Below are 18,779 nucleotides of genomic sequence, written 5' to 3'. Positions count from 1 at the left end.
AAAAAAAGAAAATGAAAAAGAAAAAATTAAAGAGTATGAGTACAGAGGAAAAGAGTTGAGGTAAATAACTTTGTAATAGGAAAAAAAATTAAGATTTATAACATATCTTAAAAACTACCTAGAACTAAACAAATCTCTCCCTTATCAGTATTTTCTTCGGAAACAGAATTTAGGTTTTATTGGTCCACAATTTATAAAATTAAACTTTATTTATTATAAAGTAACTGACCTTGAGATTCTCAGAGTAAAAAACATCTGTTTCTCAAATTCTGAGCCCCATCTCACATAAGATGTCTTAATATCAAGATCCAATTTGTATGGTAACTCCTGACAGTCACAAATTTAAAATTCGGATTTTCAGTTAACCATCATCACCCAAAGTCCATGACCTAATCTATGTACACCTGAAATAAAACACTGAAAATCTTCAGCGAAAATAAATAAAGCAACTTATCTTTTTGCTGAGACAAGAGGCTGAACAAATATCCCACATCCAATTCGCCTCAATATTCCCCACTCACTGTTATGTATGATGTATGTAATTCACTCAGTACCTAAAGGAGTCACACATATTTTGAAGAATCACGTACATACTTCACATATTTACTGTGGGAAATCATATCTTATAGAGATATTATCAACTTTGGTGATTTACAAGTCTTGAGCTATGTATCTATTAAGAAGTCATCGTATGGACTCCATACAGGAAAAAAAAAAAACCACCTTACGATACAGAATGCAGAGCAGACATAAATGAGAGAAAACAGCAATTATAAAACAGCCTTCAAAAGGAGGCACTTAATATCCGTTCAAGCCTTTGAAAGGAAGACACTTGATTAACAAATAGGATATGTGTCGAAGAGGATGGAAGCTGCCTGCCTTCCTGCCTGTTTCTACCTTTTCTTTTCTTTTTTTCGCTGCATCAGGTCGCAGTTGCAGTACAGGGGCTTAGTTGCCCCGGCCATTTGGGATCTTAGTTCCCTGACCTGGAATCAAACTTCCCCTACACTGGAAGGCAGATTCTTAACCACTGGACCACCAGGGAAGTACAGCCTGTTTCTATCTTTTATGTGTAGACATCAAATCATGCACATTTTGAGCTGTGATTAAAATAAATGCACCTTGTTCATAATCGCCAACAGTTCACTAAGCACAAGACGCAATCGACGAGGTGAATCACTGTGTTCAAACTCTAAAGTCAGTCCATGCTGAAGCTGTGATACCAGGATGCTCTCTCCACTGCCTCCTCCAAGTTTATGCCTAATAAAGTACACACATGTAAAACAATTATGAGAACACTGGCACAGAAATAAAAGCATAAAAACTATCTTTTATAGAAATAATCTACAAAAGAATGTATGAATTCTTCTGATATATTTCATGAATGTGTTACTTCTGAATACTATATTGTCTATTTCAGAGATATACAACCTGTGTAAAGACTCCAATCACAACTGACAGGTTAACACGCACTTCCATTAATAACAGTGGCTCACAACTGGACCCACAATGGGCAAGGAAGGACAAAGCACGCCTCAAACTTGGGGAACTCAATGTAAGCTTAACAAGCTCCCAGGAGACTCCAATAAATCCTTTTGCTCTTAGGAAACTTACTCTATCCACTTCCCACTGAGAGCAACTGGCCTAATCATTTGAGCCTGCATACATCCGTAAGTCAGCTCAGGCTGTTTTTGCAACGCCATGGACTGTGGCCCACCAGGGTCCTCTGTCCATGGGATTTCCCAGGCAAGAATACTGCAGTGGGTTGCCACCTGTCTCCAGGGGACTTTCTCGACCCAAGGGTTGAAATGGCATCTCCTCTATTAGCAGGCAGACTCTACTGTCTGAGCCACCAGGGAAGGTCTGAATACAAATGTATATACAACCAAGGTTCTCAGCACATTTCACAATACAGAATTCAAATGATCCTAGAATTTTAATTATAAATAAAAAATAACTTTAAAAAAATGCTCTCCAAAGTTTAGAGTCCCAATCTTCTCTTTTTTGGAAGAATGCGCTGCGATAAGAAGTCCTAAAAAGCTCCAAAAAATTTTGATTTCCTTTTTTTTTTTAAGCATATCCAAGTAAATACCAATGCACATATTATACAATGTTCATTACCTAAGCTGTTGCTCTTTGCTGGCATCCTGTTCTAAAGCATGAAAGTCCACAGACAGCAGCGCAACAATAGAATTGACAGCTTCCACTCCAGAGAGAAGACGAAGGATGAGTTTTTTATCCTGAGCCCAGCTTTGGCTCTGGTCAGCAGGGGCACAAAGTGCCATCCGCACCAAGCAGGGCAGGAGAAGTCTCAATTCGGGATCACTTAAAGATGCCAAACGAACAACATCCACCTTCTGCATTGCCTCAAAAGCAAAAGGACTGACAAACTGAAGGCTCGTACACTCGGTCATCGTCACTGTTGATCCTAGTGGTTAAAAAAAGAAAAAAACGATGATGTTTGGTGGAAACCAATGCAATGTTGTACAGTCTTACAGTAAATGCAATACTTATAAATCCTTCAATTAAAATTTTTTTAAAAAAGCAAGAAAGTAGGGGTATAACTGCACATATACGAATGCCCCTCTTTTTAAAAACTCTGAAAAATGTGGTTTATCTTATATGTTGGCACTATTCCTGGCACAATTACTGACTCCCTGTGTTTCTACTGCCATCTGGAAAATGAGAAAGAAAATAGTATACTAACGTCTTCCAGCCTCAGGGATCTTCTGTTCTAATACTCTCATTTTGCAGAGAAAAAAGAGGAAAGCCAGAGAGATTAAGTTACAGGCCCAGAGGAGTATTACTAGTCGGCGGCAAAATCTAAAGTTGAACCCTCCTCTACTAAATCCCAGTGCAACACCTTCTCCACTATAGCAGTCATCTGAGGGCCACAATCCAAAGTAAAAGAACAGCATAACTAAGAATGCTCATCTTCAATACCTCTTTAATCTCGCATGCCTACCCAGAACATGTAAAGAACTGTTAGGTTCTTTTTCCCACCCTCCACGGGTTGGCAGAAGCACTGGTAAACTGCCTCACCAGCCAGAAGCTATGCCAGCTTCAAAGCTCTGGAGACCAGAACTCTATCCTATATCCCCTGTTACTAGGTTAAAAAAAAGGAAAAAAGAGAAAAGAAAACAGCTGCGGAGGTCCAATTAGCTCCTAGCAGAAAGGAGAAAGCTGAATCCCACTTGAGCACTTCTCAAGAGTAATCAGAAACAAAAAAACTGGTAGCCAAAGCCATCCCCTCAGAGACCCATAGACTAGCAGGATCATGCGTAACAAGAGCCGTGAGCAGAAACGTTCTGCTTTTCAGCAAGAGGAGCTGGCCTTTTAACAGAGGGGCGGGCTGAGAGAGCAGAGGCAAGGAGACCTGAGCGCTCATAGGTCTCGCCCTCGGGCGTAACGTGAACCAACCAGTCCCTCCGCTGGAGAAAAGTCGGGCCGGTGGCGGACACGGACCCCGAAACGCTCCGAGGCCTTAGAAGCGGGAGCCTTATACCTTCAGGTCTACCCTCCGGCCTCCCGGGACCCCACACGGATTCCGCGCCCTACCGGCGGGGCGCGGTAGAAATCCAGAGCGCGGTCCGAGGTTGGGCCTAGGCGAGAACCCGGCTTCCCCAGCCCTACAGCTCTGCCCTGAGTCGACCTGGGCACCAAAAACCCCAGACGTCGGGATCAATCAGGCCGGCGGTGCGACGGGGGCTGGATGGGGACACCGCGCAAAGGCAGAGCCTGGACTGCAGGGACGGAAAAGCTGAGGCGACTGTTTCCACCCGCACGCAGCACCTTCATTCATCCCCAGCGTCTGGCTCCGGTCGGCCACCGTACTGGACTGAGAGGAAGGCTCGCTGAGAGAGGACACCCGGAGGCGTCGGCGGTGACGCAGCGGCGCGCGTGCGCGGCCCCGCCCCTTCCTCCGCCTCCGTTAGCGCTACTTCACCCTGGATGGCTGTTTCCAGTCTCATTTCCAGAGCATACCGGCTGAATCCTTTTAGCTAAATCATTAAGCCTCTTCGCGCTGCCGTGTCATCATCACCGGATTACTGTGGCATTCAAATGACAGCGTTATGTAAAATGTTCAGGTTGCCGCACGGTTCAGTTGGCCAGAACGCTAAATGGAAACCAGACAGTTACACCTTTCCGTCTCTGCTTCTGCCTTTCCAGCACCGCAGTTCTTTCCAGCACCGCAAATCCTGGGATTTGCAGGAGAATTTAAAAAGTAATCTAACCCTGAAGCATTATTCTGCTCTTGATCTCAAAACACAGTCATGAGTTAAAGATGGTTATTTTGGGTTCTCAGGAAGCATAGATCCTTCGTGGGCGATGGATGGCATTTCAGGAGTTCTCTAGAACCCCTGCCGAATTGTGAATGCTTGAGCTTCTTGTGGAAAGAGGGTCCAAAACTTTGAACAACTTCTCAAAGGACTTTGGACCACCCAGAAGACCAAGTATGCAATATATTTGCATATTATTTCTGGTTTCTGGTTGAATCCATATGTATTTAACACTTTCTATTCACCAGATATTATGCGAGGTACTGAAACAAAAATATTTTACAGAGATACAGTACTTTATATTAGGTTGGTGCAAAAGTAGAGGTTTCTGACCATGAATTTTAAGTCATTATAAGTAGGCTCAGACACATCTTTATTAATCAAGATAGGAATCATTACAATAAACATTATTGCCAAAGAGAAATAAATTTGTTTATTCCTGTAGAATAAAAACCCGTGCCTTAGGATTCGAGGAACTCTTGGAAAGCATTTTCTGCCTCCTGCTGATTGTGGAAGTGTTTTCCTTGCAAAAAAGTTGTCAAAATGCTTGAAGTGGTAGTCGGATGACAAGAGGTCAGGTGAATGTGGTGGATGAGGCAAAACTTTGTAGCCCCATTCTTTCCACTTTTGAAGCATTGGTTGCGCTACACGTGGTCAGGGGTTGTCGTGGAGAAGAATTGGGACCTTTCTGTTGACCAATGCTGGCTGCAGGCATTGCAGGTTTTGGTGCATCTCATCAATTTGCTGAGCATACTTCTCAGATGTCATGGTTTCACCGGGATTCAGAAAGCTGTAGTGGAGCAGACCAGCAGCAAACCACCAAACAGTGACCATGACCCTTTTTTTTTTTGATGCAAGTTTGGCTTGGGAAGTGCTCTGGAGCTTCTTCTCTGTCCAGGCACTGAGCTGGTTGTCACTGGTTGTTGTGTTAATATACAATCCAATCAAGAAATGGTTTGTTGTTGTTGCATAGAATAAGAGTTCAGTTCAGTCACTCAGTCGTGTCCGACTCTTTGCGACTCCATGAATCGCAGCACGCCAGGCCGCCATGTCCATCACCAACTCCCAGAGTTCACTCAGACTCTCGTCCATTGAGTCAGTGATGCCATCTCATCCTCCGTCGTCCCCTTCTCCTCCTGCCCCCAATCCCTCCTAGCATCAGTCTTTTCCAATGAGTCAACTCTTCGCATGAGGTGGCCAAAGTACTGGAGTTTCAGCTTCAGCATCATTCCCTCCAAAGAAATCCCAGGGCTGATCTCCTCTCCTTGCAGTCCAAGGGACTCTCAAGAGTCTTCTCCAACACCAAAGTTCAAAAGCATCAATTCTTCGGCGCTCAGCCTTCTTCACAGTCCAACTCCCACATCCATACATGACCACTGGAAAAACCATAGCCTTGACTAGACAGACCTTTGTTGGCAAAGTGATGTCTCTGCTTTTCAATATGCTATTTAGGTTGGTCATAACTTTTCTTCCAAGGAGTAAGTGTCTTTTAATTTCATGGCTGCAGTCACCATCTGCAGTGATTTTGGAGCCCAGAAAAATAAAGTCTGACACTGTTTCCACTGTTTCCCCATCTATTTCCCATGAAGTGAAGGGACCAGATGCCATGATCTTTGTTTTCTGAATGTTGAGCTTTAAGCCAACTTTTTCACTCTCCTCTTTCACTTTCATCAAAAGGCTTTTTAGTTCTTCTTCACTTTCTGCCATAAGGGTGGTGTCATCTGCATATCTGAGGTTATTGATATTTCTCCTGGCAATCTTGATTCCAGCTTGTTCTTCTTCCAGCCCAGCATTTCTCATGATGTACTCTGCATAGAAGTTAAATAAGCAGGGTGACAATATACAGCCTTGACGTACTCCTTTTCCTATTTGGAACCAGTCTGTTGTTCCATGTCCAGTTCTAACTGTTGCTTCCTGACCTGCATACAGATTTCTCAAGAGGCAGGTCAGGTGGTCTGGTATTCCCATCTCTTTCAGAATTTTCCACAGTTTATTGTGATCCACACACTCAAAGGCTTTGGCATAGTCAATAAAGCAGAAATAGATGTTTTTCTGGAACTCTCTTGCTTTTTCCATGATCCAGCGGATGTTGGCAATTTGATCTCTGGTTCCTCTGCCTTTTCTAAAACCAGCTTGAACATCTAGAAGTTCACGGTTCACATATTGCTGAAGGCTGGCTTGGAGAATTTTGAGCATTACTTGACTAGCGTGTGCGATGAGTGCAATTGTGCGGTTGTTTGAGCATTCTTTGGCATTGCCTTTCTTTGGGATTGGAATGAAAACTGACCTTTTCCAGTCCTGTGGCCACTGCTGAGTTTTCCAAATTTGTTGGCATATTGAGTGCAGCACTTTCACAGCATCGTCTTTCAGGATTTGAAATAGCTCAACTGGAATTCCATCACCTCCACTAGCTTTGTTTGTAGTGATGCTTTCTAAGGCCCACTTGACTTCACATTCCAGGATGTCTGGCTCTAGGTGAGTGATCACACCATCGTGATTATCTTGGTCGCAAAGATCTTTTTTGTAGAGTTCTTCTGTATATTCTTGCCACCTCTTCTTGATATCTTCTGCTTCAGCTTCAAAGCGACAGTTTTGGTTTGGTTTGGTTTTGTTTTATAGTCAGCATATTCTTGCCTGGAGAATCCCATGGACAGAAGAGCCTATTGGGCTACAGTCCATGGGGTTGCAAAGAGTTGGACAAAACTGAAAGACTAACACACTCCCAGCTCATGAGGCACCCACTTATCAAGCTCTTTCACGCTTCCACTTTGCTACAAATGCCAAACAACCATAGAATAGTAGACATTGAGTTCTTTGGGAACATCTGCAGTTGTAAGAGGATCACCTTTGATGATCGTCCCAACTGGTCGCTGTCAGCTTCCCATGCCTGGCCATTATGCTGCTCATCTTCAAGGCTCTCATCTCCTTTGCGAAACTTCTTGACCCACCACTTCATGGTATATTTGTTAGCAGTTCCTGAGCCAAATGTGCTGTTGATGTTGCAAGTTGTCTCTGCTGCTTTACAACCCATGTTGAACTTAGATAAGAAAATCACTCAAATTTGCTTTTTGTCTGATATCATTTCCCTAGTCTAAAATAAATATAAACAGCATGTAATAAATTATTAGCAAAAAAAAAAATAAAGTGAGAAATGGGCATTAAAATGATGTTAACATAATCACATTTTTTAAAGATTGTATTCTATTATCAAATGGCAAATTTCAACAATGCAAAAACCAAAATTATGTTTGCACCAACCTAATAGTTTCCAAAACTTTGACAGATAATCTATTTAAAAATAAATTCTTGCCTTCAACATGAAAAATAAGCAAAGGAACAAAAGAACTAATGTGTGTTGCAGTGTTTTTCAAACCTTTTTCAAAGATATACATATATATCCACATCTATATGTAAACAAACATCTTATGAAATAATACACATTCAGTTCAGTTCAGTTCAGTCACTCAGTCGTGGTCACTGCACACTAAGATTGATTTCACAATCTACTAATGGGTTACAAACTGTACAACACTATCCTTTTTTTAAGTTGATATCTATGAAAAGACATTTATTGAACACTTGCTAGGTACTAGTGCTGTATATCTATATCTGATTTAATTTTCTGATTAAGTAATATTCTCCATTTTACAATTATGGAAATTGAAAATGAGAAGTCAAGCAATTTCATCATCCTGGATGATCATTTTATAAGAAGACTGAAGGGAATTCAAACATGGCTTTGGTGGTTGAATGAGAGGAGGAGGTGAATGTGAACTAAGTACTTTCTTTCTTTTTTGTGTTGGCTATGTTGCAGGGATCTTTCCTTGTGATACAGAGACCTCTCTCTAGTTGCAGCACAGGGGCTTTGTAGGTTGTGTCATGCAGCTTCTCTAGTTGAGGCACCTGGGCTCAGTACTTTGTGGCAGGCAGGCTCAGCAGTTGGAGCTCAGGCTTAGTTGTCCCACCACATGTGGGATCCTAGCTCCCTAACTAGGGATCAAACCCGGGTCCTGTGCACTGGGAGGCAGATTCTTAACCACTGGAGGGAAGCCTGTGAACTAAGTGATTTTGAGGATCTCTTCCAATTCTGTTTATGATCCTGTAATCACAAATGGAGGCACAACATGTAGATCCATCTTGATATACAGAGACCAGCAAATCACAGCCAACCTGAATGAGACATCTAGAGTATAACAGTGATGAATATCGATACTTATTTTCCTCCAAGTACCTTTCTTTTCCAATTTTTATCTCAGTGAATATCACCAAAACCCAAAGGTGCTCAGACCAGAAACTTGGAAGCCATCCTAACCTCCAACCTCTCCCCCTCATATCCATTTAATCAGCAAAAGTCTTTCAAATCTACATTACAATGTTTCACTTCAGTCGCTCAGTCGTGTCCGACTCTTTGAGAGCCCCATGGACTGCAGCACGCCAGGCCTCCCTGTATATCACCAACTCCCAGAGTTTACTCAAACTCATGTCCATTGAGTCAGTGATGCCATCCAACCATCTCATCCTCTGTTGTCCCCTTCTCCTCCACTGTATAATCATAAGGGATTTGATTTAGGTCATACCTGAATGGTCTAGTGGTTTTCCCTACTTTCTTCAATTTAAGTCCGAATTTGGCAATAAGGAGTTCATGATCTGGCCCACAGTCAGCTCCTGGTCTTGTTTTTGCTGACTATATAGAGCTTCTCCATCATTGGCTGCAAAGAATATAACCAATCTGATTTTGGTATTGACCATCTGGTGATGTTCATGTATAGAGTCTTCTCTTGTTTTGTTGGAAGAGGGTGTTTTGCTATGACCAGTGTGTTCTCTTGGCAAAACTCTATTAGCCTTTGCCCTGCTTCATTCTGTACTCCAAGGCCAAATTTGACAGTTACTCCAGGTATCTCTTGATTTCCTGCTTTTGCATTCCAGTCCCCCATAATGAAAAAGACATCTTTTGGGGGTGTTAGTTCTAAAAGGTCTTGTAGGTTTTCACAAAACCATTCAACTTCAGCTTCTTCAGCATTACCGATTGGGGCATAGACTTGGATTACTGTGATATTGGTTTGCCTTGGGAATGAACAGAGATCACTCTGTCATTTTTGAGACTGCATCCAAGTACTGCATTTCAGACTCTTTTGTTGACTATGATGGCTACTCCATTTCTTCTAAGGGATTCTTGCCCAAGGGATATCTTGTAGATATAGTGGTCATCTGAGTTAAATTCACCCATTCTAGTCCATTTTAGTTCGCTGATTCCTAAAATGTCGACGTTCACTCTTGTCATCTCCTGTTTGACCACTTCCAATTTGCCTTGATTCATGGACCTAACATTCCATGTTCCTATGCAATATTTCTCTTTACAACATCGGACTTTACTCCCATCACCAGTCATACCCACAACTGGGTGTGTTTTTGCTTTGATCTCTTCAATCTTTCTGAAGTTATTTCTCCATGGATCTCTAGTAGCATATTGGGCACCTACTGACCTGGGAAGTTCATCTTTCAATGTCCTATCTTTTTGCCTTTTCAAACTGTTCATGGGGTTCTCAAGGCAAGAATACTGAAGTGGTTTGCCATTCCCTTCTCCAGTGGACCACATTTTGTCACAACTCTCCACCATGACCCGTCCATCTTGGGTGGCCCTACACGGCATGGCTCACAGTTTCACTGAGTTAGACAAGGCCATGGTCCATGTGATCAGATTGGTTAGTTTTCTGTGATGGTGGTTTTTAGTCTGTCTGCCCTCTGATGGAGAAGGATAAGAGGCTTACGGAAGCTTCCTGATTGGAGAGACTGACTGTGGGGAAAACTGGGTCTTGTTCTATGGGTGGGGCCAGGCTCAGTAAATCTTTAATCCAATTTTCTGTTGATGGGTGGGGCTGTGTTCCCACCACCCACCCCCACCCCCCGTTATTTACCTGGGGCCAAACTATGGTGGAGGTAATAAAGATAATGGGGAAAAACATTATAATGTTTTCCATTGAAATAATTTTTGTAATCATTATATAGAACTCAGACATCGTAGTGAAAAAATATTCACGAGCTTTCAAGTTTTAGATGTGCTTTCTCTGAAGCCTACTAACTATGTGTGAGTGCTCAGTTGTGTCCATGAGTGCTCAGTTGTGTCCAACTCTGTGACCCCATGGAAAAGTCCATCAGGCTTTTCTGTCCATGGGATTATCCCAGCAAGAATACTCAAGTGGGAAATGGCAACCTACTCCATACAAGGTACTTTTATAAATTACTGCCCTGTAAATGAGCTTGAAGAAATTAGAATACTTAGGTAAATATTTAAAAGGGCACCAATGTTCTCTGGAAACAGAATAACAAAATTTCAAAAATAAAGGGATCTTAGGAGACATCTAGCTCCAGTTTTTTCCACATGGAATTTTAAAATAATTATCCTAAACAGTGTGTCTATTTTATAAGGTTTCTTCAATTGTTTCTGCCTGTTGGGATCTTTTGGACTCTTCTTTTATACTGGCTATATGCTTTAGCTAAGGGCTCCCAGGTGGCACCAGTGGTAAAGAATCGGCTTGCCAATGCACATAGATGTAAGAGACAAGGGTTTGATCCATGGATTTAGAAGATCTCCTGGAGGAGGGCATAGCAATCCACTCCAGCATTCTTGCCTGGAAAATCCCATGGACAGAGGAGCCTGGAGGGCCACACTCCATAGGGTTGCAAAGGGTCAGACTGAAGTGACTTAGCATGCATCTGCTTTGGCTAAACACATCTACATTAATTTCATAAGTAAAATGTTGAGTAGAATTGGGTCTAGCCAAGGTTCTATAGTGTAACATTAGAGACATGCCTCCAGGTTGACATAGCTCCACCAATCAAGCCTTTTTGGGTATGATTTTTCAACCAATTATGAATCATCCCAACTACTAATGCACTTTCCTGCTTAGGGATAAAGCTCACTTTCTTTAAGGTGGCACTTAAAAGACAGTTTTTCATGGTCTGACTTCTCTAGCCTGGACTCCTGCCATAACCCACAATTGTGCCTCCATTTTAGTCAGTTTGAACTGCTTGTTTCCCAAATCCTTCATGTTCTCCCCTACTATTTTTCTATCTGTAATGCCTTTTATTCTTTCCATTTGTTTTATATAGTAACTCCCAAGTATCCTTTAGATCTCATCTCTAGTAAGAAATCCTTTTCTCATCTTGAAGGACACCTTTCCTGACAAATCATTTATCTCTTCGTTAGATTTAAGCATCCTTTTTTAGGGCTCCCAAGCCACCCTTTGCTTCTTTTCATCATAGGACTTCACATATTACACTAATCATTAGGATTTTGTTTGTCCTTCTCACCAGAAACTAAGTCCTTTGAGGGCAGGATTCAATTTCTTTGCCTTTGACATACAGTATGACAATTACTATTGGTTTTTTAAATTAATTCAAATATGAATTATGAAACTTTATTAAATGAGCTGCTGAATGTGCATTTCCATAGTTTATCAGTGCTATGAAAATAAAGTGTAATGAGCTTGATTTCAGCTATTCCCTCTTATATATGCACTGCACTGTCATTCATATCATATTAAAAGGCTTATCAAACTATGTTTATACAAGTATGTTTCTCAGTAGGGCTTAAGGTCAAAGATTTATATCTTATTACTAGTATAAATGATCAGTTTATTGAAATAAATACTGCTAACAGAAGCAGAAGATATTAAGAAGAGGTGGAAAGAATACACAGAAGAACTGTACAAAAAAGATCTTCACGACCCAGATAATCACGATGGTGTGATCACTCACCTAGAGCCAGACATCCTGGAATGTGAAGTCAAGTGGGCCTTAGAAAGCATCACTACAAACAAAGCTAGTGGAGGTGATGGAATTCCAGTTGAGCTATTTCAAATCCTGAAAGACGATGCTGTGAAAGTGCTGCACTCCATATGCCAGCAAATTTGGAAAACTCAGCAGTGGCCACAGGACTGGAAAAGGTCAGTTTTCATTCCAATCCCAAAGAAAGGCAATGCCAAAGAATGCTCAAACTACTGCACAATTGCACTCATCTCACACGCTAGTCAAGTAATGCTCAAAATTCTCCAAGCCAGCCTTCAGCAATATGTGAACCATGAACTTCCAGATGTTTAAGCTGGTTTTAGAAAAGGCAGAGGAACCAGAGATCAAATTGCCAACATCCGCTGGATCATGGAAAAAGCAAGAGAGTTCCAGAAAAACATCTATTTCTGCTTTATTGACTATGCCAAAGCCTTTGAGTGTGTGGATCACAATAAACTGTGGAAAATTCTGAAAGAGATGGGAATACCAGACCACCTGACCTGCCTCTTGAGAAATCTGTATGCAGGTCAGGAAGCAACAGTTAGAACTGGACATGGAACAACAGACTGGTTCCAAATAGGAAAAGGAGTACGTCAAGGCTGTATATTGTCACCCTGCTTATTTAACTTCTATGCAGAGTACATCATGAGAAACGCTGGGCTGGAAGAAACACAAGCTGGAATCAAGATTGCCAGGAGAAATATCAATAACCTCAGATATGCAGATGACACCACCCTTATGGCAGAAAGTGAAAAGGAACTAAAAAGCCTTTTGATGAAAGTGAAAGAGGAGAGTGAAAAAGTTGGCTTAAAGCTCAACATTCAGAAAACGAAGATCATGGCATCCGGTCCCATCACTTCATGGGAAATAGATGGGGAAACAGGGGAAACAGTGTCAGACTTTATTTTTCTGGACTCCAAAATCACTGCAGATGGTGACTGCAGCCATGAAATTAAAAGACACTTACTCCTTGGAAGGAAAGTTATGATCAACCTAGATAGCATATTCAAAAGCAAAGACATTACTTTGCCAACAAAGGTCCATCTAGTCAAGGCTATGGTTTTTCCTGTGGTCATGTATGGATGTGAGAGTTGGACTGTGAAGAAGGCTGAGCGCCGAAGAATTGATGCTTTTGAACTGTGGTGTTGGAGAAGACTCTTGAGAGTCCCTTGGACTGCAAGGAGATCCAACCAGTCCATTCTGAAGGAGATCAGCCCTGGGATTTCTTTGGAGGGAATGATGCTGAAGCTGAAACTCCAGTACTTTGGCCACCTCATGAGAAGAGCTGACTCATTGGAAAAGACTCTGATGCTGGGAGGGATTGGGGGAAGGAGGAGAAGGGGACGACAGAGGATGAGATGGCTGGATGGCATCACTGACTCGATGGACGTGAGTCTGAGTGAACTCCGGGAGTTGGTGATGGACAGGGAGGCCTGGCGTGCTGCGATTCACGGGTCGCAAAGAGTCGGACATGACTGAGCAACTGACCTTGAACTTGCTTGCTTTATCCTGGCTTCTATTGATCTTGTTCATAGAATCAAGTACATTTATTACTGGTTTCTAGCAATAACATACATTTACGTAAGTTTTTTTAGAAAAACTGTAAAAACTGGGAAAGTTGTACATTCCCTGTCTTTCAGAACCCTTCATTTTCCCACAGTGTTCCTGAACTGATATCTGCAAGTTTTTTCAGAACCCAGGATGTAATTCGTTTGGGTGTGGTGAATTGAGTAACTCCTTTAAAGGAGTTAACTGTATCAGATTTTAACTCTATCATGTTACATTTTAGAGCTTGAAGACACTTCAAACTGATTTCTTTTTAGTCAAAGTAGTTTGGGACAGAAGGGAGCTAAAGCTTGACTACTAAATACTCTGCATCTTTTCCATCCTTGCTCTTGCTAGAAACATAGTTGGGTTTGCCATTAAACATCTTTTTTCTCTTGCAAGCTTTAGCTCATTCTGGACTTAACTCTTCTGGAGAACATAGGTATTATATTAATCATCCCTTGTATTTTTATTTTACAAAGTTCAGTGTTTTTTGCCATTTCCTTTGAGGTTCACAAAGCGGTTAGGAAGACATGGTTACTGTTGAGTTCCTGTACAAATGAGCAAATTGAGACTTCAAGTGTTTCAATGATTTGCCTTAAGTCACAAGAAAGAAAGTGATAAACTAGGCAAAAATCCTAATCCAGTGCTGCTGCTGCTGCTGCTACGTCGCTTCAGTCGTGTCTGACTCTGTGCGACCCCATAGACGGCAGCCCACCAGGCTCCCCCGTCCCTGGGATTTTCCAGGCAAGAGTACCGGAGTGGGGTGCCATTGCCTTCTCCGCTAATCCAGTGACTCTAAACTATTTCTACTAATATGAAAGTAAATGTTCCAAGTAATTAAAATTGTATAAATTCATTTTAATTATGTGTAAATCTAACACTAATGCTGAGTTCTGTAGTTTCTGGGATTTGTTACAAGAAATCTATTTAAAAAATATTTTGGTGCCTTACTACATGCCAGGTGTTGCATTCAAACCATGTGCAAAATAGACGAAGCTTCTACCCTCATGAAGTTGTTTGGTAGCAGAGACAAATCATAAACTGCAGAACACTATGAAACACCATAAAACATAGGGTGTTACAATAAGAGTATATAACAAGGGACCCTGATCTGAGGCGAGGGTATATGTGGTAATTAGGGTGAGGCTTTAAGATGAGAATAACCATGGGGTTTTCAGAGAACTCAAATGCGTAGGAAGCTAGGAGGAGAACACAAGAGAAAGGCCCATTTTGAAGCTTGTAGAGGAGGAGGCAGAGGACAGATCATCTAAGACTTTTGATATCTAGCTTTTGAGCAAGCAGCAGCCATAAAGGGTTTTAAGCTACCAAGTAAGGAATATACTGAGGACTACCTTGGTGGTCCAGTGGTTGAGAACCCACCTGGCAATGCAGGGCATATGGGTTTGACCCCTGGCCTAGAACGATTCTACGTGCTGCAGGGCAACTAAGCCCGTGTGCTGTACCTACTGAGCCACACTCGGGAGCCTGCAACTCACAACTAACTGAGGCCTCCGAGCCCTAGAGCCCATACTCTGCAACAGCAGAGGCCACCGCGATGGCCCTCACACAGAGTGTGGCCCCTGCTCACCACAACTAGAGAAAGGCTGCGAGAAGCAACCAAGATCCAGGGCAGCCGAAAATAAACACATAAATAAAAACGTAAAACATCCTGAAAGTATAGAGACCAAGTTGGGAGGATATTGCAGATAAGATTCTTTTACCTAATACCTGTATGGAGTTGCACAGTGCTAATTTAGACTACGGTCAGACCAACAGAGATAGAAATGGACATATTTGATAGTAAAAAGATAAGACCAACAGTTTTTGATGACTGGTTACAAGAGTTTGTGGTCTGCTCTTGCAAGGATGACAGTGCAATTCACAGTGACAAGGAACACTATTAAGAACCAGCTGATTTCTGTGGAGGAAGATTGTTGGTTTTAGTTAAAAGTAGATTTACTCAAGAAAAACAAAACAGAAACAAGACAAACTCTAGCATTCTGAATGAAAGCCTATAAGACTCTACATAGACTGGGGACTGTTGAAATGTATCATTCAGTAAGAATTTTTTCCCCTGTAGTAGGGACTGACAGAGTAAAGTTTTTAAAACATCAAACTTTAACTCCACAAAAGGCTACTCCTGAAAGAGTCTGGTGGGTTGCTCTGAAAGAAAAAACAAGAAACACTTCATACATTTTTAAACAGAATTTCTGGTTATAGCTATAGTACTCTGAGAATGAGGGCTCTTTATTTTTCAACCCAGGTGTGACATCTCTGAGAGTATACACAGAAGACATTGAGAACTACAGAATTATCAGTATAGATGACTCAGGAATACTTTCACAAGTTAAATTTATCTTTAATTTTGGGCAGAAACCAAAGATTCTCTTTTGTTTTCGCTTCTGTGAAAAGTGTTAGTTATTCAATCCTGTCTGACTCTTTGTGACCCTGTGGACTGTAGACTGCAAGGCTCCTCTGTCCATGGGATTCTCCATGCAAGAATACTAGAGTAGGTTGCCATTCCCTTCTCCAGGGGATTTTCTCAATCCAGGGATCAAACCAAGGTCTCCTGCATTGCAGGCAGATTCTTTACCATCCTTTACCACCCTTTACTTCTGTGGATCTTTCAAATAACTCAGTGTGCCCTTTGGACTTTGGTACTCTTAATTACATGTTCTTGGGGGCAAGGGGAATTGACTTATCTCAACTAGTTGTTAGTAGAACAATATACCCTGGATATTTTGTTAAGCAAAGCCTGGACATTTAACATACTTGAGATATAACGGTCTTCCATTAAATGCCCGTTTCCCTAGAAACTAACATTTCAAGATCGTTCGTTTGCATGTGCAATATATTCCTTGTTCACCATATTCCACAGTTTTACCTCTCAATCTGTAGCTCTTAATTCATACGGAGAATGAGGCAGTAAGTTTTACAAGAAAAGACTCCCAGGGATTAACTAGCATCTGAACTTTCAAGTCTTGGAATTTGCCATGATGTACAACAGTGGGTCACAATGTAAAAAAGTACATTTGCCTAAGGTAAGGGACATATCTGTTTCTAAGCAGCTTGAATTCTTCACAAATACTGAAGAAAAAAATAATTTCCTTCAGTAAGCCACTCAAAATAGGAAAGAATGAAGAGACAGAGCCAAAATGAAAGCAACATCCAAATGTGGATGTGACTGGTGATGGAAGTAAAGTTTGATGCTGTAAATAACAATACTGCATAGGAACCTGAAATGGTAGGTCCATGATTCAAGGTAAATTGGAAGCATCAAGCAAGATATGGCAAGAGTGAAGATCAACATTTTAGGAATCAGTGAACTCAAAGGGACTGAAATGGGTGAATTTAATTCAGAAGACCACTGTATCTACTACTCTTGGCAAGAATCCCTTAGAAGAAATAGCTTAGCCCTCATAGTCAACAAAAGCGTCTGAAATGCATTTACTTGGATGCAGTCTCAAAAGTAACAGAATATCTGATCATTTCTAAGGCAATCCATTCAATATCACAGTAATCCAAGTATATGCCCCAACCAGTAATGCTGAAGAAGCTGAACGGTTCTATGAAGACCTACAATGACCTTCTAGAACTAACACCCAAAAAAGATGTCCTTTTCGTATAGGGGACTGGAATGCAAAAGCAGGCAGTCAAGAGATAGCTGGAGTAACAGGGAAATTTGGCCTTGGAGTACAGAATGAAGCAGGGCAAAGGCTAAGAGTTTTGCCAAGAGAACACACTGGTCATAGCAAACACCCTCTTCCAACAACACTAAAGATGACTCTACAAAAGGAAATCACTACATGGTCAATACTGAAATCAGATTGATTATATTCTTTGCAACCAAAGATGGAGAAGCTCTATACAGTCAGCAAAAACAAGACTGGGAGTTGCCTGGCTCAGATCATGAACTCCTTATCACAAAATTCAGACTTAAATTGAAGAAAGTAGGGAAAACCACTAGGCCATGTAGGTATGACCTAAATCAAATCCCTTACGATTATACAGTGGAAATCGGGATTAAATCCGATAGACAGACTACCTGAAAAACTATGGATGGAAGTTTGTGCATTGTACAGAGGCAGGGACCAATACCATCCCCAAGAAAAAGAAATGCAAAAATGCAAAACGGTTATCTGAGGAGGCCTTACAAATAGCTGTGAAAAGAAGAGAAGCGAAAGGCAAAGGAGAAAATGAAAGATATACCCATCTGAACGCAGTTTCAAAGAACAGCAAGGAGAGATAAGAAAGCCTTCCTCAGTGATCAGCAAGGAGAGATAAGAAAGCCTTCCTCAGTGATCAATGCAAAGAAATAGAGGAAAACAATACAAGGGGAAAGACTATAGAGATCGCTGCAAGAAAATGAGAGATATCAAGGGAACATTTCATGCAAAGATGGGCACTATAAAGGACAGGAATGGTATGGACCTAAAAGAGCAGAAGATATTAAGAAGAGGTGGCAAGAATACATAGAACTATACAAAAAAAGATCTTCATGGCCCAGATAACAACGATGGTGTGATCACTCACCTAGAGCCAGAAATACTGGACTGCAAAGTCAAGTGGGCCTTAGTTAACATCACTTGGAATAAAGCTGCTGGAGGTGATGGGATTCCAGTTGAGCTATTTCAAATCCTGAAACATGATGCTGTGAAAGTGCTGCACTCAATATGCCAGCAAGTTTGGAAAACTCAGCAGTGGCCACAGGACTGGAAAAGGTCAGTTTTCATTCCAATCCCAAAGAAAGGCAATGCCAAAGAATGCTCAAACTACCGCACAATTGCACTCATCTCACACGCTAGTAAAGTAATGCTCAAAATTCTCCAAGCCAGGCTTCAACAGTTCGTGAACTGTTAACTTCCAGATGTTCAAGCTGGATTTAGAAAAGGCAGAGGAACCAGAGATCAAATTGCTATCAATTGGATCATTGAAAAAGCAAGAGTTCCAGAAAAACATCTATTTCTGCTCTACTGGCTATGCCCAAGTTTTTAACTGTGTGGATCACAAAACTGGAAAATTCTCAGAGAGATAGGAATATCAGACCACCTTACCTGCCTCTGAGAAATCTGTATGCAGGTCAAGAAGCAACAGTTAGAACTGGAGAAGGATCAACAGACCGGTTCCAAATCGAGAAAGGAGTCCATCAAGGCTATATATTGT

The 18,779-nt window shown here is 41.5% G+C and overlaps 1 protein-coding gene across 5 annotated transcripts in view; it reads right to left on the bottom strand.

The window, feature by feature from the left end:
• Positions 1-3,880, bottom strand: part of INTS2 (integrator complex subunit 2) — a 56,476-nt gene extending 52,596 nt beyond the window's left edge. The window contains exons 1-3 of one of the 5 annotated variants that reach the window (XM_070772598.1): positions 3,793-3,880; positions 2,122-2,428; positions 1,122-1,260 (exon numbers count right to left, since the gene is read on the bottom strand). In XM_070772598.1, the coding sequence (XP_070628699.1) occupies positions 1,122-1,260; positions 2,122-2,428; positions 3,793-3,802 (456 nt within the window). In that variant the 5' untranslated portion in view covers positions 3,803-3,880. Of the gene's footprint in view, positions 1-1,121; positions 1,261-2,121; positions 2,429-2,707; positions 3,537-3,558 lie in introns of those variants that run through there. The other 4 variants (XM_070772599.1, XM_070772600.1, XM_070772596.1 and 1 more) reach the window with 4 other exon arrangements.
• Positions 3,881-18,779: the final 14,899 nt, after the last annotated feature.

The sequence above is a fragment of the Bos indicus genome, chromosome 19, assembly GCF_029378745.1.
Source record: "Bos indicus isolate NIAB-ARS_2022 breed Sahiwal x Tharparkar chromosome 19, NIAB-ARS_B.indTharparkar_mat_pri_1.0, whole genome shotgun sequence".
NCBI classification, from domain to species: Eukaryota; Metazoa; Chordata; class Mammalia; order Artiodactyla; family Bovidae; genus Bos; species Bos indicus.
The sequence above is the reverse complement of the archived record's forward strand: the minus strand, read 5'-3'. Positions and strand labels throughout refer to the sequence as shown.